Raw genomic sequence first — 22,333 nt, forward strand, 5'->3', positions numbered from 1 at the left:
ATTTTTTAAATTCTTTAATAAAAATGTGACCTTTTAAATAAATAAATAATGATTCATTAAAACTATCATTCAAATTTCAATTACTCAATCTAAAGTATATCGATTAAAATTTTTTTAAGACAAAGAAATTAAGAAATGAATCAAGTGAACAAATAAAATTAAAATGCTTCAGATTTATTTGTTCAAAGTTTCAATTTTTTTAATGACTCAATTTAATAAGAGATAATTGTTTAGACTTTTTCACAGTACTTGCAATGAATTAATTATTAGTAACGAGAACTAATTGCTCAATATATTTATCTTATATATATACAAAGTTAAATATAATAGGACTGATAATAAAAATGATGACGTATTTTTTTTAACGAGTTAGAGAATAAAAATTGCGGTTATTTATTGAAATTGTTCTGGTGGAAAAAAATGATATGAGAGTAGAATAAAAATTTTTTTTTAGATAAACCGGATTTTAAGAAATATACAAGAGTTTAAATTTTCCATGCAGACGAGTTAGTTTTTTTTTGGATTCGTTTTAAATAAAATGAAAATTTTTTTAAAGAATAAAAGTTATTTTAACGATAGTTATATTTCACACAAATATATGAGATGTACACACGATATATAGGCAGTAAAAAGGGAATTTAACTTTCTAAAGTTTTGGGTTCGATAAAAAATGACGTGAGATTAAAAAGATCATGAGTTTAAATTTTAGTCGTAAGATAATTTTTTTTTTTTTTTTAGTGGAAAATATAGAGATTAAAAAAACTGAGATAAAAGTTAGAAGAAATTTTTATTTTTAGAGATCACCTTTGACTTATAAATTTTTTCTGTCACTGAACTATCAGAAAAAAAATTTAAATATTTTTTAAATAAAGTTTGTAATGTTAAAGTAGCTGTAATTATTCGTGGGAAAATTCTTGTAGATATCAAATTTGTAGGAAATTTTGTCCTTTTTAATTTTATTTCTGACAAAAGTTACCGTAACGTCAATACTTTAAGATAAATCGAATTTCTCAAACAAATATTTTTAAAAATGTGATTTTCTTCTGAAAATTTGAATGAATCTTCTAAACTATCGGTCTTATGACATTTTTTGTCAGGACCAAAATTGTAGGAAATTAAATTCTCTACAATTTTTGTCTCTTTGTAAAATTCTCTAAAACTCACAGTTTCCAAGTTATAGCCTTTTATTTCCCTAGACGTCTATTTAATTTTTTCTGAAACTCAAAATTACTAAACCGTAATTAATTTAATTAATTAATCAATAAATCAGTAATTACTGATAATTAAAAATTACTCTCATTAAAATAAAAATGAATTTTTCATTTCAATAAAATATCAAGACTTCGCCAATTAAATACGATACTAAAGTCAGCCGACGTTTAATAATTTTTAAATTTTTTAAAAACGATAAATTGTAAAAAAAAAAATATTTAAAAATTGCACCCGTAGCTTTTTAAATTGTCCACATGTGCATATTTTTAGTTTTTTTTTTTTCGTAATTAATTTCTTGAAAAAAAAATCCGAAAATTTCTAATTGTCTGCCATCTTCAGGATCATCAATTAAATTACTAATTAAATAAAAAATAATTTACTTACAACAAAATAAAATATAAAAATAAAACTCAAAAATTATTCAAAAACGAATTACTTTATTTAAATTCCAAAATAATAGACGATTAAATAAAATTTAAATTTTATTGAAAGCTGCGATGTCAACCGACTGGACATGATCCTCAAAGTCCTGAATCATCTCGGTCAGGAGATCGACTGACACTTTGTCATCCTCGACTACGCACATAATCTGTAGTTTGTTGATTCCATGGCAAACTGGCACCAGTTTAGCTGAAAAAAACACCACCCATTAGTCCACGAAATAAATTTTTAAAAATCGAGTGTGAATATAGCAGACATCAGACAAATTCAAAATTATAAATAAGTAGAGTAAATAATAAATAAAATAAAATTTAATAAAAATGCGCATTTAAAAAATTTATAAATTAATAAGTGCATTTTTTATAAATTTTATTTTATTTATTATTTACTCCATTTATTTATAGTTTTAAATTTGTCTGTCTGCTACACACTCATGAAAAAAAAAAAACAAATTTGGATATCAAGACTCACAAGCTCCCCAAACAAGACCATCCATCTCAATAGAACGGACTTTGTCTTCTATTTCCTTCATGTTGGTCTCATCGTCCCAGGGTTTGACGTCAAGGACAATACTGGACTTGGCAATGAGTACCGGCTTCTTGGACTTCTTTTCAGCATAAGCTTTGAGTCTCTCCTCCTTAATTTTCGCTGCCTCAGGGTCTTCTTCTTCGTCAGATCCAAACAAATCGAGGTCGTCATCATCCTCAGCCTTGGCAGCAGCTGGTGCTGATGCTGGTGCGCCGACGCCCAAACTTGCTGGTATTTTTTTAGCACCAGGTAATTTTGACAGCTCATGGGACTTGATGTGAGTGTACCACCTCAGGACATGGGGATTTGATGCAGTCGGTGCTTGTCCAAGTGCTTCAAGTACTGCGACATCCGCTTGAGATGCCTGCCAACTATAATTTATGAAATAAATATATCAGAAAAAAAAAAATTCATGAAATAGAATACAAGAAATAGCCCGAGGTCTGGAATTTTGAATTTTTGGATCAGTTCCAGAACCAAGAATTTGTGAAGAAGAATAAAAAAAATAAAAAATATAAATTTTTTATTTGTAAATTTAAAAAAATGCCGACACGTGCTAATTAATTATAATTATATTTAATTACCCTTCGACGTAACTGCGCTCTGATAAGAAAGTATCAAGATCTTTAAGACCTTTTGGGGTTTTCAAATCACCAATAGCCATTTTTTAAATATTTAAATATTATTTTTTAATATGATAAAGGCAAGACAACCTCAAAAGTATGATACGTTGCCGGAAGAAAGAGAAATTTCCGAAAAATTATAGAAAGAGAACGAAGGAATGGACCGACTGCAATGGTGACGTTTATTCCGGGAGTTGGAAATTTTTAAAACGCGCTCTGGCGGGTTTTTTAAAAATTACTTTTGAATTTACCAACAGTAAGTACTGTCCATTTATTATTATTATTATTATTGTTGTTATGAAAATTTGAATTTGGTTGGGGATTCGAGGTTAAGTTTAAAATTAAATTTAAAAATAATTGTTTATTAAATTAATGTGTAATTTTTTAAAAATTCAAATATTTAAATAATGAGCAACAAAAAACAAAAAAATTCATCTGCTAAAAAGTCAATGCGAAATGTTTTAGCGCAACCATATGAATTTATTTGGTAATTAGTAATTAATTTGAATTGTTAATTAAATATTTTTGAATAATTAATTAATTATTTAAATAATTACAGGCCGATTTTAAAAGACACTGATGATATTAATGAATTAAATGACATTTTGAAAGAGTGAGTATTTAAAATTATCCTGAAGTTAGCAGACAAAAATTTTCGGATTTTATTTTGAACAATTAAATTTGAATAAAAAAATAAACTGAAAAAATGCACATGTAGAAAATTAAAAAGACTATAAGTGGAATTTTTTTAAATATTTTTTTTTTTATAATTTATCGTTTTTTTTTTAATCCAAAAATTATTAGTCGGCTAACTTCAGTATCATGTATTTAAAAATAATTAATTAATTAATTAATTAATTGAATTAATTGTTGATTAAAATTAATTTTCTGTAGATTGTTACCCAAGAAAAAGACGGACAGGAAATTGAGCTGGACGCAGTTACGTAAATTGAGTAAAGAAGAACGCAAGGAATTGAAAAATAAAACTGGAGATGAGCTGGATGTCAATGCGTGGGTTTTAATTAATTAAATTATTTATTAATTGAGATGTTAATTAGGGTAATTATTTGTTTTCAGTGATAAAATAATTGTAGGAGTAAACGCAGTGACACGTGCAGTTGAAAAAAAAAATATTTCCTGCATTCTCTTGGAGGCAGATGTCGATCCCATGATGATGATCAAACATATCGTGGTGATGGGACAGAATAATGACATTCCAGTTGTTTTGATGCCTGGATTAAAAAAAACAACTCTGGAAAAAATAGGGTTTGCTGGTCTTGTACTAGGGCTCAAAGTAATTTTCTTATTTTGCTTTAAAAATTTTTTTTATTCAGTAAATTTATTAAATTAAAATTTTTTTGGTTTATTTCTAATTACGATAAATTTTTACAGAAGTCGGAAACGGAAGAAAATTCACATTTTTATAACTTATATGAAAAAATATCAAATTTATCAAAATCATTCCCGAAGCCCAAAGATCCTGAGGAATTATTCCAAGAAGATTTACTGGATCAGAACCAGCCGGACTCAGTAATTCAAGACTTGTCATCAGAACCAAATGATTCGAATCATAAAAAAATATCCAAGCCTTTCGTTCTGTCCTCTAGTGTCTACAAGTATCGCGGGTCTGTCTCAGAAAGAGTTTTCATTCCCCCAGAGTTTAAAGTTGAAGCTGAAGATTTTATTTCGCTCGCTGACATCAGTGACCTGAAAGATTCCAAGCTCCAGGTGTCAGGAAATCGCTACATGGACATCGATCAGAATAAAATTAAAGAAACAAATCAAGAAGAAGAAGAAGAAGAAAAAGAAGAAGAACCGATGGATCAAGAAGAAATAAAACCAATAAATAAATTAAATAAAAAACTAGAATTATCAATTTACCAACCGCTCAAAGTAAAACAAATTCAGAAGAATCCAAAACGTTTGAAGGCTACGAAAATTCCCAAGTCGAAGACGAAAGTTCCGATTAAAAAAAAAAATAAATAGATAATTTATTTAAATTTATTTATTAGATTTTAATTGGAAGATTCTATAAAATATTTACAATTTGGTGTTACACGTTATCACAAGTACGCGAAATATCAATTAATTAATTAATTACTTAAATGAACATACGTATGTAGCAGTCTTATATACATTTATTGATAATTGATATGGACAGGATGTGAGGGAGATGTAGATGCCTCAGATTGGCAGAGTCGGCTTGACAGAAGACTTGAACATCCTGCCGAAGAACATGAGTCCGGTAGTGCCCCCGGGAATGTGACTCACGAGGAATGACAAGAGCGCTATTATCTGGAGGACTGCGCACAAGACCGTCAGAGGTGTCGACTGAAGGTGCAGAGCGAAGTACAGAGTCCCTGATAATGTCAGCAAGTAGGACAATGTGAAGCAACGCTTCTCTTTTGCGAACAGAGACTTAAAGTAGCTGATGGGTCCCCAGAGGAAACAGAAACTGCAAATAGATTTTGGAGAGAGGTTCAATTTAGTGGTTTATTGATTTCTTGATATTTTTAAATTTTTGAAATCATTTTTTTTTATTTCGTCTTATGATTGAATTTGTTCCTTTAAGTTGAAAGTCGGAAGTTTTTGAAAATTTTTTTTGTGAAAATTTAAAATTGAAGTGATAAAAAATTTTTTTTTGGGGAATTTTGAGTCAGAACTGGGACAGATTTCTTGATAAAATTTTTTATTTATTTCTTGATATAATTTCATCTTTTTTTTAAGCTGAGTCAGTAGTTTTTGAAAAATTTTATTAGAAGAAATTTCAAATTAAAAAGATTGTAAAATTTTTTTTAGTGAATTTTGAACTAGAACTGGGACAGATTTTTTTTAAATTTTTTATTTACTTCGTGATTTGATTTCCATTTTTTTTTTTGACTTAAAAGTCGGGTTTTTTAAAAATTTTATTAAAAAGATTCAAAATTTTTTTTTAGTGAATTTTGAACCAGAACTGGGACAGATTTTTTTGTAAAATTTTCTTTTACTTCATAAGATAATTTAATTTTTTTTGAATTAAGAGTTGGATGTTTTTTAAAAATTTTTTTCAAAAGAATTCAAAATTAAAATCGTTTAAGAATTATTTTTAAGTGAATTTCGAACGAGAATTGGGACAAATTTTTTTCCAAAAGTTGGTAATTACAGTTGGAAAAATTTTGAATGAGAACAGACGATTTTTTTTTTAAAAACGAAATAAAATTACAATGATTTCAAATTATGAATTAAAATTAAAATTAATTCTAAGATTAGAATTTAATTAAAAAAAATGAATTATAATTATAATAAATAATTAAAATCTTAAATGAGTTGATAATAAAATAAATAGTTACCTCATTAAAAAAAAAACACTTCCTAGCGAATATAACAAAGCAAATTTACGCGCTTTTAAAAGTAAAACAGGAATATAAATCGCTGATAAGGAAAAACACAGGACTCCCATAAATATACAGATTGCGAACCCAGTCAGCCGTTGGAATTTCGTCTATAAACAAAATGACAATTAAATTATTAGAGATGGTAAATTAAAATAGATATGTTTTGACGTGTCAATCTAACCAGACTGGGACAGCAACTCCTTTGGGTGTCTTGTAACCATCCTGGCTCCTCGGTGTTTTCTTCTGTTGATTTTCCGAACCATTTTCCCAGCGATGGCTTTGGTATCGTCACTGTCGGGATCGTTAGTTTATATTGTTTTTCGTTTTTGTTACTCAGCAAATACTCGCTCAACTCTCTGTTTAAATCAGCCATTTTTGAATCATAACCTCTGTGCTCTAGTGCTCTGACAACTCGAGTTTCATATTTATCGACAACTTCTTTATCAACTCAACCACTAGATTATTTTTTATCAGATATAGATAGGACTTGATTGTAATTTAAATTTCATGAATTAGAAAACTTTCGTAATTTTCACCAGAAAAAAATTTAATTACAGTTTTTAAATTCCCGGTAATTGAATGTACAGTTAAGCATTTTTTTTTTCACTGGAAAATTTAAGTGAATTCCTTCAATTATTATTTTGCTTTCCGTCTAGAGGAATGAAAATATTAGCGACCTGGAACAGCTCAGACCCATGTTTATGGGCATGTGTCTAGCATGTGTCTGGCATCTGCTCTTTGTGTCCATCGGATATTTTTTTTCTCATTTTACCTTCTGATTATCATCTGACATCGCTTACGAAGCACTTTCGAACATTGGGGAACATAGGTGAACATTCGGGAACATTGGGGAACATTGGGGACATGGGTGAACATTGGGGAACATTGGTGAACATTGGGGAACATTGGTGAACATTGGGGAACATTGGGGAACATAGGTGAACATTCGGGAACATTGGGGAACATTGGGGACATGGGTGAACATTGGGGAACATTGGTGAACATTGATGGGATTTCTATGGGATGTCTCTAGGATTTCCAGAGAAATCAACTGGCGATAATTCTATTTTTTTCTTACAACTTTTTAAAGAGCTCGAAAATGTATTCACGACACAGTTTACGAGCTCAAGGAGCTCGAAAACAGCGGGAAGTTTTGGGGCTGGTCCGCAGGGTCAACCGATAGACAGATTTTTTTTCTTATTTTAGCTTCTGATTATCATCTGACATCACTTCCGAGGCACTTTCGATGCAAAATAGTAGAAAATTCTAGAGGAATAAAATTATTAGCGACCTGGAACAGCACAGACCCATGTGTATGGGCATCTGTATGGACTTTTCTAAACTTATCACCCCCACTCTTAATTTTCTTACTCATCAATAATTACCAATTTATCCGTCAAAAAATTTTTGAACCCATTCTAAATGTAGTAAAAAAACTCTTAAAAAATACTTGACCCTGTCGGCGGACTCCAAAATTTCCTGCCGTTTTCGAACTCGATTTTTGAAAATCCTCCGTTGCCATTAACTTTCTTCTCCTTCTAAAATTTCAAATTTTCATAGCGAGAAGTAAAAATTTGGGATTGAAAAATAATTAACAATTTTTTTTAGACTTACATTTATTTTATTTAAACAAATCAACATTGACCTCATATTACGGGTTTCATTATTATTATTATGTAATTTTTTTTATTCATTTAGTATTATTATTATTTTTCACTTTATATTTATTGTTGCACAAATAGTCGCTCTATTACAGGGATAAATATTATTCCATTAATACGCTGAATTGTTAAGTTTTCGATCACAAATCATTCGGGGCTCAGGAGTTCGGGCTCGATATGTATATAAATATAAATATAAATATACATATACATATACATATATTTATATACATAGACACACAACTAACAAAAGATATGACAATTACTCGATATGAGTCTTACCCAATAACTACTTATAGTTTTACAATAAAATAATAAATAAATAATTATCACAAACAAAACAAATCGGATGGACGAATAATTTAAACAAACAAGTAATCGATTAAACAAAAATCTCTTCAATTAATTAATGTCCTCGTTGAGATAACAGGGTAATGAATCACATTTGTTTACAATGCTTACAATTAAGTGGTTAAATTATAGACGCTAATTTATTTAATGTAATTAAATTAGTTTTTTTTCTAGTCTAATTAATTTTGGGACTGAGTCATTGATTACAATAATCGGACTAGCATTAATTACTATAGTAAATAATAAATATATCGATACATTTTATATACAGACGTAAATATATCAATTAATTAAATAGCATGCGCACAATTGCTGCCTATTGATGACACTTTCAGTAACTAAGCTTATGATTATCATTATTATTTTTTTTTTTTTTTTACCGAACACTAATCAATGCTGGTAATTAAGTCAACGAATGCTAAACTTGGAAATTTTTTTCTCAGTAATTTAAGTAAAAATTGCATCGGAAATTTTGGCCGTAAAAAATGAATTTTAAAAAAAAATTTGAAATTATTTCTTACGGAAGAAAATTGTTTAGTTTTTTTAAAAAAATTTTTACGACCAAAGAAATTATTAAAGAAAAAAGAAATGACAGTTTTGAATATTAAAATATCTCCTAAAATATGAGTATGATTTTTAGACGACTTTTTTAAAATTTGAATCAAAAGTACCCTAAGCCCGCGCTTTTACAAAATTCCGTTTATGAAAAAAATCGGATTAAGCGCGAGCAGTTTTTAATATCTCTGAGTATTTTTTATTTTCTATTTTAGCTTTTACGTTTTTAATTATCAAATTAATTAATTAATTAATGAACAAAAGAAATTTTTACCTAACCCTTAATGCTACAGAATCGTTACGATTGTATTTTAAATATTGCACGACCCGGCGCAAGACCATTTGATAATCAACTGACAACAAAATGGCCGCCCTCCAGTACTGTATATATATTATTGTTAAAATAAAAATATAAGTACTGAGAGAGTCCGGAATTATAATAAAATACCGGCAAGCGCGGCAAAATATTACGCCCTTGCATGAAAAAATTTTAATAATAACACAGTTTTTTTTTTTATTTATTATTAACTTCGCTACAAATGCGAACGAATATTCAAACGGCTGATCCGACGAGACATTTCCCGCTTCAACTATTTTTCTTATTTATTATTATTATTATTATTATTTATTTAATTAATTAATTAATTAATATCCCACTAATCACGGATTTTTAAACCTTACATTTGTCTGAGCGTTAGATTATCATCTATACTTAAGTATATTATATATCAAGTACTATAATATTAAGTATAATGTGTTACTGAACTTCAATGGCTACTTATATGCTACGATTATTTACCATTAAGTTATTAATGAATATCAATTATTAATTATTATTTATTATTATACCGCTATCACTTTTATTAAAACACCGGTGATTAATTAACCGATGGACAAAGTCCTCTCGTCGGCAGTCTCAGCAAACAAGCTCATACAAAAAACGTAATGTAGTAATTGTAATATTATTTATTTATTATTTTATTATTTTTTGTTCTACGGCCCGATCGGTACTCGTACAAGCCCGCCATGTTGCCCCTGAGCATTAATTTCCTGCGATGAGAATAATATATTACGATATTTAAATGCGATTCCTATCGTACCGGCAGTCGATTACTATTACTAGCAGCGCCATCTTGGTTGGCGTCCATTAACTAGTCCACTTCCATTTTGTTGTCATTACTAATATTATTTTTAAAAACGATGTCACGAGAATTTAAGTCCGTAAGAGCTGGATAAACGCGTAGGCCGCGGCTTGTAGTCAATGTCAAGTTGTTTCAACAAATAGACCGGCCTTTGGTGTTGTAACAAAGATAACGAGGAAATAATTCGCATTGTCCACGGTAAAAAGTCTGAGCATATATCTCAAGCACGTACTCACTGCAGGCAGTAATAAATAAACTCGTAGAAAAAGCCATTTACTTATTTTTCAATCCATTTTAAACAGTCGTCACGTACTGACGTACTTCGGACTCGTCTCCCCAGGGGTAGCGAGAAGCTTCCTCGCTTTTTGCACGGCTTGGCCCACGATGAGCTTCGCGGGAACGTGACCTGGGGACTTCTTCGCTAAGCGAGCGCTTGGTCGGGTCTATTCCCCTGCTGCGAGGCAGCTCCAAAAAGGCATTGGAACGAGTCAAAATGGGTCTTTGGCGCTTGGGATCCTCACTAGCTGCACGTACAATCACTGTTGGTGGCACCAGGACACTTTCTTTCCGTGATTGAGTGCTTTCTGCACGGCCACGCAGCTTTTTGCGCTTTGATTCCTTGGTGGGTTTCACGGGTTCCTGGTAAGCGGGCGACGGAGTGCGAACTCTGACGGGACTTGGCGGTTCCATGGGCTTCCAGATTGGCGGTTCGAGGTCTTCCGGAGTCATGATTCTCTGCGGTGACTGCTCGGGTGATTCGTCTTTCCAGGCGCCCTGATAAATCGGGAATGGAGATATTTGATTGAGGAATCTCCAGCGCTCGCGTTCCTCGTCGGTTTCTTCATCTTTAAGATCTGGAGCTTTCGGCGGTGGGTGACAGGTGGGTGTGATGTGATACTCGTCATTGGCTTCAGCCTCTTCAGGAACCTCTAGGATGCTCAGCTCTGAAGCTGATCCGTCGTAAGGCGTCCATTTGATCTCGCTGATACGTTTGGGTTCGCGTTTCTTGATTCCTACTGACGGCAACGGCGAGTATCCTTCATAAGGCGCCCACTTGGCATCGGTGATAGTTATTTCGGGTGAAATCAAACGCTTTACAATTCGACTATTGACACGTACAATCGTTCTTGGATCGGGTTCTGGTGATAAGCTTCTTCGTACACTGTATCTCTGCTTTTCCTTCAGGCTCTTACTCTTAGGGTCACCATACTTTATTTCTTTCTTTTCCGGTTGCAGTGAAAAATGCGTCATTCCAGCCCACCTTGAACGTTGAGCTTTCCGCGAATCTTCTGGACTGACAACCGGGTCCTTTGGCTCCCACTTTTTAATAGAACCTACAACAGCTTTCTGCTGAACAAGTCTACCTCGCTCTTTCTTAACTGGTTGACGGGTATCCTCGCTCACATGCTTCTTCAATTCTGGCCTCTCGACTGCAGCTTCTGCTTCGTCAGCCGTCGGAGTCAAGGATTTGGAAAACAAGGTTCTATTTTCTTGGTCCTGGAACCGCTGAGCACGTTTTTCGTTGACCGGCGACGGGGACAGAGTCTTGGGCTTTGGACAAGTACACCGAGGCTTGGGATTTGGCAGAACCTCTGGCACCTGAAGAGTTCGTGCCGTTGGCTGAGTGCCATCACGTGCCATTCCCGAAGCATCGCTCGAGTGCTTCCTCAAATCGTGAGGCGGACTCAAGCGATCTGGACGAAGTGACCACTTGTCAGTTTCCGCACTGTGATGTTTCCTCAAGTCACTGCGGTCTGGATGCCTTTTTTCCTCGGGTGTGAGGTCATGGCAACTGCACTTGGTGCGACGGTTGAGGTCAACATCGGTGCGTGACGTGCTCAATTCCCATCGGTACTCCGTGTTATCTTCAGGCTGACGTTTAAGATCCCAAAGAGCATCGTCCGGTGACAAATAGTTGCTTCCCCACCTAGAGGATGACGTCTCAACACTGCGGTACTTTCTCAAATCCGGATGAGGTTTCTTGAAGTGCGGGGACACATCCGGTGGAAGCGGCAATGTTTTTTGGTCACAAGTGCACACCAGTCCCGTGAAACTGCTTTCGAGTGGCGCCGAGCCAACCGCGTCCAAGTCTTCAATAGTGTACGAAATAGCATCCTCACGTTTTTTACCACAATCCGGACAACGCCCTGATATACCAGCGCTGCTTCTGCGTCGCCTTAATAACGGCTGAGAAGGAGGCTCTAATAATGAATGCTGATGACGTAGGGCTGAAGCGCCTGATGTGGACGGGACCGGTGGTGGCGACGATGACGGTGTCACCGACACGTCAGGCCGCGTACGCGACTTTTCCTCGTGCTGCGGGATGTCAGATGGGCTCGATATCCCATTCGTTTCTGGTGATGCGGTCCAAGAATTCTCTGTAGCTTTGTCAAGCTGCCTTGGTTGGAACTGCGACTCCGGAGACGACGAGACTTCGCTCGAGACCACTTCCAGTAAGACTCCCGCGTTCCCCGATTCCGCAAGCCTGCCAAATAAACAAACAAACACATCTATTTACCAAATGTTCTGTTCAATCTCATCAGCAGTCGCGCCCTGGTAGTAATTATCCGATCATAATTAGTACCAAAGTTCTTATAACTATCTACGCTTTTCTAAATTGTACAAAACGAGGCGTCGTTACGTACAAGCCGGTTTGATTTTATAGACCCATGTTCAGTGACGGACGCCTCCAGGGGGTGTCATATACCTTGAGCTCGGTGAAAATCTCCGTGAAGAATCCGGGCTCGCTGTTGATGCGCAGCATTTTGGAGCTCAGTCGGTTAACAATCAGCAGACACCGATCCCAGAATTTGTCTTTGCTGTCTTCCACCAAAAACGGTTTCAACGGGTAGCTTATTTCATTTCCCATATAGCTGTAGCTCAAATACAAACACGTCAATACCGTGGCTTGTAACTCACGTTCCGAAGCCTCGTCCCCGTCCACCAGTTCGCGTACCAGCATGTAGACAAAGACCACATTTGCTGGATTGATGAACGCAACATCCTGAAACAAAGTAAACAACTCATTTATTCCTCAATTCTAAACACGTATCCACCTGCTCACTAATTAGTAATTCTAAACCCCCAGATTCCGTATCGACCCGTACGAATACCCGAGTCGAATCGATGGCCTATTAAAATAAATCTCCCATCCGAGCCCGTCTGCCCCACTTACATTCTACTAATTAATGAAAATTACCGCAATAACACGCCACGAGGACTCATTATAATATCTATTCATTAGCAAACGCGCCCCTTAAACTTTCTACGCTAAATAATTAAAAGCTCCGCTACGTCTGACGTCAGTGGCAGCAGGCTTCTAATTTTAGGCACAGCCGCCATTACCATAATCATCATCATCATCATCATCATCATCATCATAGTTAGCACTATCATAGATGCTAATTATTAACACATTTGTCACTCTCGCTAGCTCTTTAGCTTAATTTACTCTGTTTGCAATGGCCGAGAGCAGATAAGAGCCAACCAGGCATGTCTGCTTCATAAAAATGCCCTGGCCTGATCCTTATAAAAGACACCCAAGTGCTGGTATATCGTCATTAGTGAATTGGAGTGAACCGCTCGATTTAGACCGTGCATGACGACGAGTAGACCGTGAAGCTGCTCGTGTCGTTGTTGCTTTGCAAGCTGAATATTCTGGGGACAGAGCCTGCGAGAGCATTGGCTGCAAGGTAAACACACGCCACTTGCACACATTGTCAACATCATTGTTCTTCTATATATATTCTATACATATATATGAGAGCGTGTGTGCGTGTGTGTCGAGGTAATGGAGGTACATAAAATGATGGCAGCGTTGCGCGACCTGTGTACCCAAGATCGATGCCCTCGATATCGCCTCTGCGCGAAACCTAACCTCGAAACCATTGCCATTATTCTCGCCTCTACTGCGGCCTGCATTTATGAGATGCATACCTTACTCGTCATTGAAGAGCATTATTGTTTACCAATAAGGTAACGTGTCGTCTGATAATCGAATCAAATTACAGATATTAGAAATTACTGTCTGAGAACTTCGGTTTCAGGTTATCGAGACTTTATGTATTGAGATACTTTTGAAATAACGATCAAGTCGTAGAGGAAATTGAAATTTTCTAAGGGTTTTAATAAAAATATTTTCGAAATGAAAACACAGGCTTGTGATAAATTTTCAGTTTAAATTGAGAGCTTTACCAGTTTTTTATGAAAAATAAATTTAAATTGAAATTTCTAGTGGATTTCAAGGCGCATTTATTTAAAATTTAAATATTCAAGAGATTTTTATGAAAATTCATTGAAATTTAAACTTGTGAAGATTTCGAGGATAATTTATTCAGTATTTGAGTTTTAAATGTAGGGGAGGGTGGGGCAGAGCGGCCCCCTGAAATTTTGACCAAAAAAAAAATTTTTTTATTTTCGACTAATTACTATAAATCCGATATGTTTGCGCATTTTTACCCCTACGCATGACATTTGGGGCAAAATGGACAAGCCCAAAATTTTGAAAAAGTGATTTTTTCGTATTTTTATCGTCAAATTAAAAAAAAATTATTATAATTCTACATTTCTAGCCCTACGCATAACACCTGGGGCAAAATGGACCAGCCGAAACTTCCGAAAAAATTATTTTTTCATATTTTTCGGCCGTTTCTTTATGTAAGAGGCAAATTTCGTCACTAAAAATTTATAAAAATTAAATTTTTTTTTTAAGTTGATAAATTTTTGAAATAAAGTAAAATTATAGAATTTATTTTTTTTTTTATTAAATAACAATTAGTAATTAAGGTAATCGAGAGTGAACGATTTTTTACGCTTTAAAAAATTTTTTTCGAGTAATATAAAACTAAAAATAGTTGTCAAGAGTAAGAAATACATTCTTAATGATGAAAACAATTAAAAAAAAAAAAAACGAAAAAAAAAATTTTTTTTATCACTTTTTGAAGGGGGGCCGCTTTGCCCCACAAAAAAAAAAAAAATTTTTCAGAATTTTGGCAAAATGTCCATAAATTTGTTCGAAATAGGACAAAAGTAAAGTGATCATATGGTTGAAAGCCACAAAAAATAATAATTGGCTTAGGGGGGCCGCTCTGCCCCACCCTCCCCTAAATTTAAATTTCGAAAGGATTTTTAAAAATTTAAAGAATTTATTCGAAGTCGAAATATTTGCAGACTGGAAATTCACTCGACAGGAAAATATCCAGTTTCAATGAAAGTTAATTCGAAGTCCCGGAATTCAAACGCTTTCATATAAAATTTAATTCGAGTGACCTTCTTTAGAAAATTCTACAAAAGTTTATTCAAATTATCACAATGGCGGCAATCTAGCTAATGCCTGTAATAGAGACAATGTCTTATTATTATTATTTTCTTTTAAAATATCTTCAATACTCTAGAAACTCGTGACACTAATAAGCTGGCGTGAAATCTGTGTCAGTTTACAAGAAAGCCCGAGGTTTTTCTGTTCTGTCATGATTATCGCCCACGCATTTGAGCGTTAATAAGTAAGTGTGCAATAACATCGTGTAAAAAAGCACGACTCGCTGGCCACCTCGCCATTCCGACCACCGTCCTCACGCTAATGATGATGATGCGGTTTTTTTTTATACTCTTCACGCTACACGGTCGTCGACATGACGTTTTTTTCCCGCGAGGTCTCAGTACTCGTGTTATTCTATCGATTTTATTTTTTTATGTTAATAATAACAACATCAACTACAACATTAATAAAAAAAAAATAATAAACACTATTAATATTCACAAGAGGGTAAATTTATCGGCTCAAACTCTCAGTAAATACCGACATGGAAAAATCGAGAAATAAAAGCCCGACATGAGCGACTTCGCTTACACTAGTCATGAAGTTACAATAATAATTCATATATATATATATATATGGAAAATGTATAAAACAAAGACTATAGTCACGATCAATAACGGGGTGACTGCCCTCTTTACTGCGCTTTTAAAGTATTTCGCAATAATTGTTAACTTTGCCCTCTGAAAACCGGGAAAATTTTTTTTTTATATCAATTTTTTTTATTTATAGTCTCAAGTAAATGTAAATAGATGTTTCTAGGCTAGTAAATCAATACAGACACGTGTGTTTTAATGTATACTTCGAAAAAAAAAAAAATAATAAAAACGGGAGAAAATGTCAATCCGGTTGTGACTAATGAGATTAAATGATTTACTTTTGAAACTAGAGTATTCTGCACGTTTTTTAGTTCAAGCTCTGCAAGGTCATTGGCAGGGTCACGTTGAAAAATAATATCGAGGGATGGAAAAAAATTTGGGTTGATAACTTTGGAATTGAGATTTTTTTCTAAGGACGGAATCATGGAGAACATGTTCTGATACACCTGACCTTTTACTCGATGTATATTTATGCATTGGGCACGAGGCCAATGTATATAGTTAACATATATTTGCCAGCGGAACCGCGGGTAGTATAAACATGAACGTTTTACCCCCTTGTCAGCAATTAGACGCGCCCAAATTGGAGGTTTTTTTATTATGCTGGTCTGGGCTGAGGACGAAAATCGCGATGAGTCATCGGGGCGTTTAATTTCGATTAGAATTTATAATCTGGGCGAGGGACGAGCAGACGCTTTCGGCGCAAAGGGATAAGTTTGATGGTAAACGTGCGTGTAGGGAGAATGTGGAATATTGAGATGGAAAATGTAAATTTTTCAGTCAGAGGTCAGGGTTTATGGGCAGAAATATCGCAGGGCTCGACGCAAAGATTGCCGCTGGCAAAAAATTTTAAGAAAATGCTTGAATTTGTGATAGAAATGGAAATTTAGGACAAGTGGGAATTTTCGTGGAGATATGGTTTGAAAAGGACTGGGGAGAAACGAAACAAGTTATGGTTTTGTTTATAAATGGTTTAAATTTATGGAAAAAAGTTTTCAGCTTTAAATTGTGGGAAATATCGGAAATGGGGTTTGAAATTTATGAAAAATAAATAAATTTATCTTGAAAATTTTCGAAATTTATGAATGATGTCCAAAACTTCAATAAATTATTAAATGTATCAACAAAAGTTAAGAATTCACACTAAAAATATTTTTTTCCTTGAAAAAGTTTGAAAATTTTCGAAAAAAGTTGAAATATTAAAAAATCGTGACGAGAAATCGACTATTGGTTAATTCTGAATAAAAATCTGTCTGAAATCTTCCGTAGAAGTCAAATTAGTGTGAAATTAATGAAAAATTTCGGAAAAGGTCCGGATCTGGTTTTAAGTCACGAAAAAAATTTTACTGAATGAAATATCGTCAGAAATTACAAATCAATGCTCGAAATTGAATAATAAAACCTTAGAAGGTCTTAGTGACGAGACTGTGAGAGCGAAATTTGTAAAACCGGGAAATGGAACCGAAATCGTGGGTTAGAAACTAAATATCCGAGGATGGGAAATAGAAAGTACTGAAGGGACGTAAATTTTTAGCAACGCTGCACACCCTCGCCCTCGTACATGTTTGTATACAGTACCCTTCTGTTCGGTGGTGATCCACCCTCGCCACGTGACCCCATCACTGCATTGCTTCAGAGACACCCTCGATCCAGCCCAAGCTCTAACTCTAGCTCTATCTCCAACCCCAACTCAGCCCCATTTTAACGAAAACCCTCGTCTTCCTGGCGCTATGTGACGCTCGCAGCCAAGCGGGGGTTCTTTTGAGCTTACGCATGAAAAATTCCTCAAGTCTCTCAATCTTTATTTCCACTCTCATTAAAAAAACATTTCGCTCATAGTAAAAAAAAACGTATAATTATTTTTTTACCCGCGTATTTATTATTTATACTCTCGTCGCAACTCCGACTGTTAATAAAATAATAAAGACCCAGATATTCAGTTTATCGGAAAATATATATATTATTTTTAGAACCTCGGCTTCATCCCAGGGGTTTAGATTCATTTCTCGTGACTTTAAATCCTGGGCTTTGGAAAATAAATTAGTACAGACGGAAAGTATAAAATTTTCATTCACTAGTAATTAATTTTTCTCTATCTCATAGCAAATCGAATTTGAATTTTTATTGAGTTATTAAATACTTTTTTTAGCTGACATTTAAATGTTAATAAAAAAATTATACTTTCATCGGAGAATATTTTTAAATAATTTCATTAATTTTTCATCCCCAGCTCTATTGATTTTTTTTTTTTTCAATAAAACTTTTTTGTTGGCAAACTGGATTTTAATTAAATTTATGGGTTATATAATTAATTTATTTAATTTCCTTTTAAATATACGTGTAAAAAAATAAATTAAATAAAATTATATTGTACGGAAGCCTGGTTGATATTTTATCCGAAGTCATAGATTCTCAAGGGTGTTATTCTATTCCAATGTATTCGTTCATTACTCTGTCGTAATATCACGTTACAGTATATGTATATACATATATACATATTAGGGTGATAATTATTTCCTCTAATTATTCATAAAATTCATAAACTTCGCAAAAATATTCAAATTAACATTTAAAAAATTTTTAAATTTACCGCGAAAAATTTGCTCCGACCGCGACTTTTTGAATTTTCAAAAATAGATACAAGTTAGTAAATAATGACGGCTAATTAAAATTACGATTAAATTTATCAAAAATAAAAATTTACTTACAATAATTCGCAATTTTATTTAAAATCATTTTCGCGCCCAAAATTCAAATTTCGCGCCAAGTAAAAAAAAATTAAAACTGCCGACTAATAATTATATTTTAGTTTTTTTGACAAAATATATCAGAAAAATTCATAGAAGTGAAGAAAAAAAAATTATTTTTCTTATTTCCTAAAAATTTTCTTCTCGAGTTTCAAAATTTCCGCGCGCAAATTGAAGGCTCTCTATTTAAATAATGAATAAAAATTTTTGTCACTCATATATTTGTATACTAAATAAATAACTGACCTGCCAGCCTTGAAGTAGCAAACTCCTGTCTACGGTTCTCAGCCACATGACTGCATCCCCAGCTTGAAAATCTCTGAGCCTTGTGCATTTTCCATGCAAGTAAACTCCAAGGCACCTCAGTAATTCGGATGTCGATGCCTGGATTACTGTTTTCCTTGGTCCTGCCGGCTGTGGCCTTTCTGATATTTTTTCACATTTTAAATTGTGCGTCGTGTGATTGTTGTTTGACGCCGGGGCTTTTGTCTGGGAAAGAGAACAATGAATTATTTATTTACTGAGAAAATAAATAAAATGTAGGGCAATTTTATTTTAAATTCCATTGTCGCGAGTACATTTAATGTCCTTGAAGTAAGTGATTTCTATTAATGTATGTATATATATAGACAGAAGTATAGAAAGACTGTCACAAGTCACAAGTGCTTAGACTTTGTGTCACGTGTATTCTACATAGAAGACGGAAATGTATATAGATAGTTAACGTCATAAATTATATTAAAGTTGCAAGTTTGTTATGATAGTGTAAAAATATTTGTTGTGACTTGTGACTGAATCAATAAATTTCCACGGCAATTTCTGATTGCATCCAGCCGGTAGAGAATAACACGATCCTGAGAGGCTGGAGGAGGCGTGCGCGGATTCGTCCAAACAAACTCGACTGTACCATCGATTTACATATAACTCTATTTAATTGTGTACGACTGACTTTAGTGAGATGTATAGAGACTTATATCCACAAATTTTTATTATTTATCAAGTAATTCATTACTCGATAACTCAATATTTATTTATCGATGCAAAACCGCTGGAATTTTTTATTAGTTTCATTTTAAATTAATATCTCGGTAATTATTTGAGATAAATAGACATCATGGGTAATTACTGGAAAGGAAATTTAATTTTCTACAATAATAAAATGATAGAAAAATTTCCTGGAATCGATAGTTTTGAAGTTATAGCCATTGAAAGATAGATATATATTTTTTTTTAGTTCTAGTTACAGAGATTTTAGTTTTCGAAGTTTGGGAGGCTGTATCTTTCAAACTATGGATTTTAGAGAATTTTTTAAGGAGACCAAAGTTGTAGGAAATTCAATTTCCTATAAATTTGGTTCTGACAAAAAATTGCACAGGGTTAATAGTTTAGGAGATAAATTTATTTAAAGTCTGGAGTAAAAATTATGAAAGCAAAAAAAAGTTGATCATTTATTTGAACGGCTGTAACTTTGTAAATATTGATTTTAAGAAAATTTTTAATGAGACCAAAATTGTAGGAAATTCAATTTCTCAAAATTTCAGTCTAGACATAAAATGTCGTAGCATCAATAGTTTGTGAGATAAAGTTATTTAAAGCCCTGAAAATATAGCGACAATAAAAAAAATGAAGTCAAAATAGTAACTTTGAAATTATTGATTTTGGATGAAATTTCTAAGAGACAAAAGTTACAGGAAATGAAATTTCCTTTGGAAAGAGCACCCACAACGTCAAGTTATCTCAATTAGTTATTGATATCGTGACTGAACCAACCTGCGGCGTCTGGATATTTTTGTTCTTGTCAACAATAGGAATGTTATCAAGCGGCTGCCTGAAAGTAATATTTTTATTTTTGTTGTTATCGAGCTTCTTCTTGTTGTTATTGGTGGTGCTAAACCGCTTCCAGGAGAGCGCGTTGATAAACAGCGAGTGTTTCTTGAGATTTTTCTCCAGCGCATTTTTTTCCGAAATGATTCTCGCGCTGTCATTATTCAAATTAATGTTATTATTTTGCAGCGAGTTGTTATTCGTCTGCGGATTGTTGTTCGTATTAGCAGGCGCTGGTGCGACCGCAGCAACATTTTTATTTTCCCTATTTTTCGCGTTATTGAGCTGCTCGTAATTAAAATTGTTGAGAGTGAAATCATTGGGATGCTGGCTCCCAATCGGCGGATAGACGGATGAGTTCCGTCTCTCCTTGGGGCTGAAGGACAGGACAGTGCCCATGGTGACGATGTTGCTCGTCGGCTCGCTGTTCTGATGTAGAAGCTGGGGCTGGTGGTTTATTTGAACCGAACTGTGGCTTTTAGTCAGCGTCAGTCCCGTTGTCGTCTGGCTGATCACCGTCTGGTGGGTCTCCGTTGGGTTCGGATGCAGATGGACCTGAAGTTGGTGCAACTGCTGCTGCTGGGGCTGGCTCTGGATTTGGACTTTGGCTTGAGTTTGCTGAGGCGGTGGCGGCGGAGGTGGAGGTCGCGGAGGACTCGGGGTCGTGATTCGCGGGGGTGGCGGAGGTGCTCGAGGTATTGAGACCTCCCTAACGGGTCCCGTCAGCGGGGTCGCATCCCCTGGCTCAATGGCCTCCTCCACGACGGGACCCACAACTTCACTCAAACGACCTCCCAGCCTGATGCCTTCACTTACTTTTTTTTTCACTATTTTATCACTCTAATTATAATTACTACTACTAATTACCGCGAAGACAAAACTTATTCTAGAGTTTTTACTTTTTTAAATTATCTAGACTACTGTTTTTGTGTTTTTACGTCCGTCGTCTTAACAGCCACTGGCCAATAAGCGACTACACCAATGAAACCAAGTTCGTCGCCACGCACCCTCGAAGGAGAAAACTCCGCGACTAATATGGCGCTCGATCAATACACTAAACTCGGCGCGCGTTCGCGACTACGAAATATTTTTTTTTTTTTTTTTATTCTTCAAGTCTTAAAAAAGTAATGAGCCAACAATAATAACAACAAAGTTTGTAACAATAAAATAATAATTACAAAATTGAGTGAAAAAATTATTCAGTCAAAAAATTAATTTTTTCACTCCACAGTTTCTTTTTTTTTTTTTTTTTTTTTAAATTTCGATAGCACTAATTAGTTCACTAAAAATTGCAATGCAAACTCGATGTAGTTCAAAAAGTAAATAAATTTCGAGAGTAAATTTTGTCGGCTGTGAGCTGACGGGTGATAAAAAAATCAGTTGACAAAATAATCTGGCTCACGCTGGTGATGGTGGTGCCAGAGCGATGTGAGGTGTCAGCCCTTGGGTACGAGATGTACGTCCACTAAGAGCATCACCCCGTATCATCGGCACCGCCGTCGAAGTCGACGTCTACGTCGTGGGACGCATGTACACGATAACACACCACTGAACGCCCCTCGCGATTTATGCGCGCGCACTGGTTCGATAAAACGCCACCAATGTCGACGTCGGACTCGAGGGTGAGACGGACCTTTTTAGACGATAATATTTAAATTAACTATTTTTTATATCATCATTAATTTACTTATCATTTTTCACGATACAAATTTGCCATCAATTGTTTTTACGGGCATAGAAAATTTTTTTTCCATAAATTTTTTTTTTTAATTCGAATTTTTTAGGGTTGAAGGATTAGATGATGTAATTCGAGTGAAGGAATGACGCATTGGGTATCTGTAAATAAATATATTTATATATATATATATATGTATATATAAATATATAAAAAAATATTGGACGTTATAGAGTTCGTTTGCGGTCACTCGAGGTCATGATACCTGGACTATGGTGGTGAGGACT

At 34.2% G+C, this 22,333-nt stretch overlaps 5 protein-coding genes across 5 annotated transcripts; 1 reads left to right on the forward strand and 4 right to left on the reverse strand.

Annotated features, from left to right (window-relative positions):
- Positions 1–1,629: 1,629 nt before the first annotated feature.
- On the reverse strand, positions 1,630–2,983 carry LOC130668191 (elongation factor 1-beta'). The gene is made up of 3 exons (XM_057470360.1): positions 2,766–2,983; positions 2,125–2,552; positions 1,630–1,842 (listed from the first exon to the last, which is right to left on the reverse strand). The coding sequence occupies exons 1-3, from the start codon at positions 2,843–2,845 to the stop codon at positions 1,688–1,690; spliced, it is 663 nt and encodes a 220-aa protein (XP_057326343.1). The 5' UTR covers positions 2,846–2,983; the 3' UTR covers positions 1,630–1,687.
- Positions 2,984–3,109: 126 nt separating this feature from the next.
- Positions 3,110–5,392, forward strand: LOC130668185 (ribonuclease P protein subunit p38-like). Its single transcript, XM_057470353.1, has 5 exons — positions 3,110–3,291; positions 3,364–3,417; positions 3,699–3,815; positions 3,882–4,098; positions 4,197–5,392. Exons 1-5 carry the CDS (start codon positions 3,212–3,214, stop codon positions 4,788–4,790), a joined length of 1,062 nt encoding a protein of 353 aa, XP_057326336.1. The 5' UTR covers positions 3,110–3,211; the 3' UTR covers positions 4,791–5,392.
- Positions 4,989–6,571, reverse strand: LOC130668193 (vesicle transport protein SFT2C). Its single transcript, XM_057470364.1, has 3 exons — positions 6,360–6,571; positions 6,134–6,285; positions 4,989–5,259 (listed from the first exon to the last, which is right to left on the reverse strand). Exons 1-3 carry the CDS (start codon positions 6,549–6,551, stop codon positions 4,989–4,991), a joined length of 615 nt encoding a protein of 204 aa, XP_057326347.1. The 5' UTR covers positions 6,552–6,571.
- Positions 6,572–8,734: 2,163 nt separating this feature from the next.
- LOC130668545 (serine/arginine repetitive matrix protein 1-like) lies at positions 8,735–12,380 on the reverse strand (the record flags this gene model as incomplete). Its single annotated transcript, XM_057470884.1, has 1 exon — positions 8,735–12,380. A coding segment is annotated over one exon (2,199 nt), but the record flags the coding sequence as incomplete, so codon positions are not given.
- LOC130668186 (cyclin-dependent kinase 5 activator 1) lies at positions 12,231–21,881 on the reverse strand. Its single transcript, XM_057470354.1, has 4 exons — positions 20,318–21,881; positions 18,794–19,036; positions 12,533–12,891; positions 12,231–12,372 (listed from the first exon to the last, which is right to left on the reverse strand). The coding sequence occupies exons 1-3, from the start codon at positions 20,768–20,770 to the stop codon at positions 12,547–12,549; spliced, it is 1,041 nt and encodes a 346-aa protein (XP_057326337.1). The 5' UTR covers positions 20,771–21,881; the 3' UTR covers positions 12,231–12,372; positions 12,533–12,546.
- Between the last annotated feature and the right edge of the window lie 452 nt (positions 21,882–22,333).

The sequence above is a fragment of the Microplitis mediator genome, chromosome 5 (genome assembly GCF_029852145.1).
Source record: "Microplitis mediator isolate UGA2020A chromosome 5, iyMicMedi2.1, whole genome shotgun sequence".
In the NCBI taxonomy this organism is placed as follows: domain Eukaryota; kingdom Metazoa; phylum Arthropoda; class Insecta; order Hymenoptera; family Braconidae; genus Microplitis; species Microplitis mediator.

Excerpts from the sequence above, each read along its gene's own strand:
- LOC130668193 (XM_057470364.1), bottom strand. The coding sequence starts at position 6,551 with ATGGCTGATTTAAACAGAGAGTTGAGCGAGTATTTGCTGAGTAACAAA. Across the intron at positions 6,286-6,359 it reads GGAGTTGCTGTCCCAGTCTG|ACGAAATTCCAACGGCTGAC; the intron begins GTTAGATTGACA and ends TTTTGTTTATAG. Across the intron at positions 5,260-6,133 it reads AGTGTTTTTTTTTTAATGAG|TTTCTGTTTCCTCTGGGGAC; the intron begins GTAACTATTTAT and ends ATCTATTTGCAG.
- LOC130668191 (XM_057470360.1), bottom strand. The coding sequence starts at position 2,845 with ATGGCTATTGGTGATTTGAAAACCCCAAAAGGTCTTAAAGATCTTGAT. Across the intron at positions 2,553-2,765 it reads GAGCGCAGTTACGTCGAAGG|TTGGCAGGCATCTCAAGCGG; the intron begins GTAATTAAATAT and ends CATAAATTATAG. Across the intron at positions 1,843-2,124 it reads TGGTCTTGTTTGGGGAGCTT|CTAAACTGGTGCCAGTTTGC; the intron begins GTGAGTCTTGAT and ends TGTTTTTTTCAG.
- LOC130668186 (XM_057470354.1), bottom strand. The coding sequence starts at position 20,770 with ATGGGCACTGTCCTGTCCTTCAGCCCCAAGGAGAGACGGAACTCATCC. Across the intron at positions 19,037-20,317 it reads AAAATATCCAGACGCCGCAG|ACAAAAGCCCCGGCGTCAAA; the intron begins GTTGGTTCAGTC and ends TCTCTTTCCCAG. Across the intron at positions 12,892-18,793 it reads TGCTACTTCAAGGCTGGCAG|GATGTTGCGTTCATCAATCC; the intron begins GTCAGTTATTTA and ends ACTTTGTTTCAG.
- LOC130668185 (XM_057470353.1), top strand. The coding sequence starts at position 3,212 with ATGAGCAACAAAAAACAAAAAAATTCATCTGCTAAAAAGTCAATGCGA. Across the intron at positions 3,292-3,363 it reads CAACCATATGAATTTATTTG|GCCGATTTTAAAAGACACTG; the intron begins GTAATTAGTAAT and ends AAATAATTACAG. Across the intron at positions 3,418-3,698 it reads TTAAATGACATTTTGAAAGA|ATTGTTACCCAAGAAAAAGA; the intron begins GTGAGTATTTAA and ends AATTTTCTGTAG.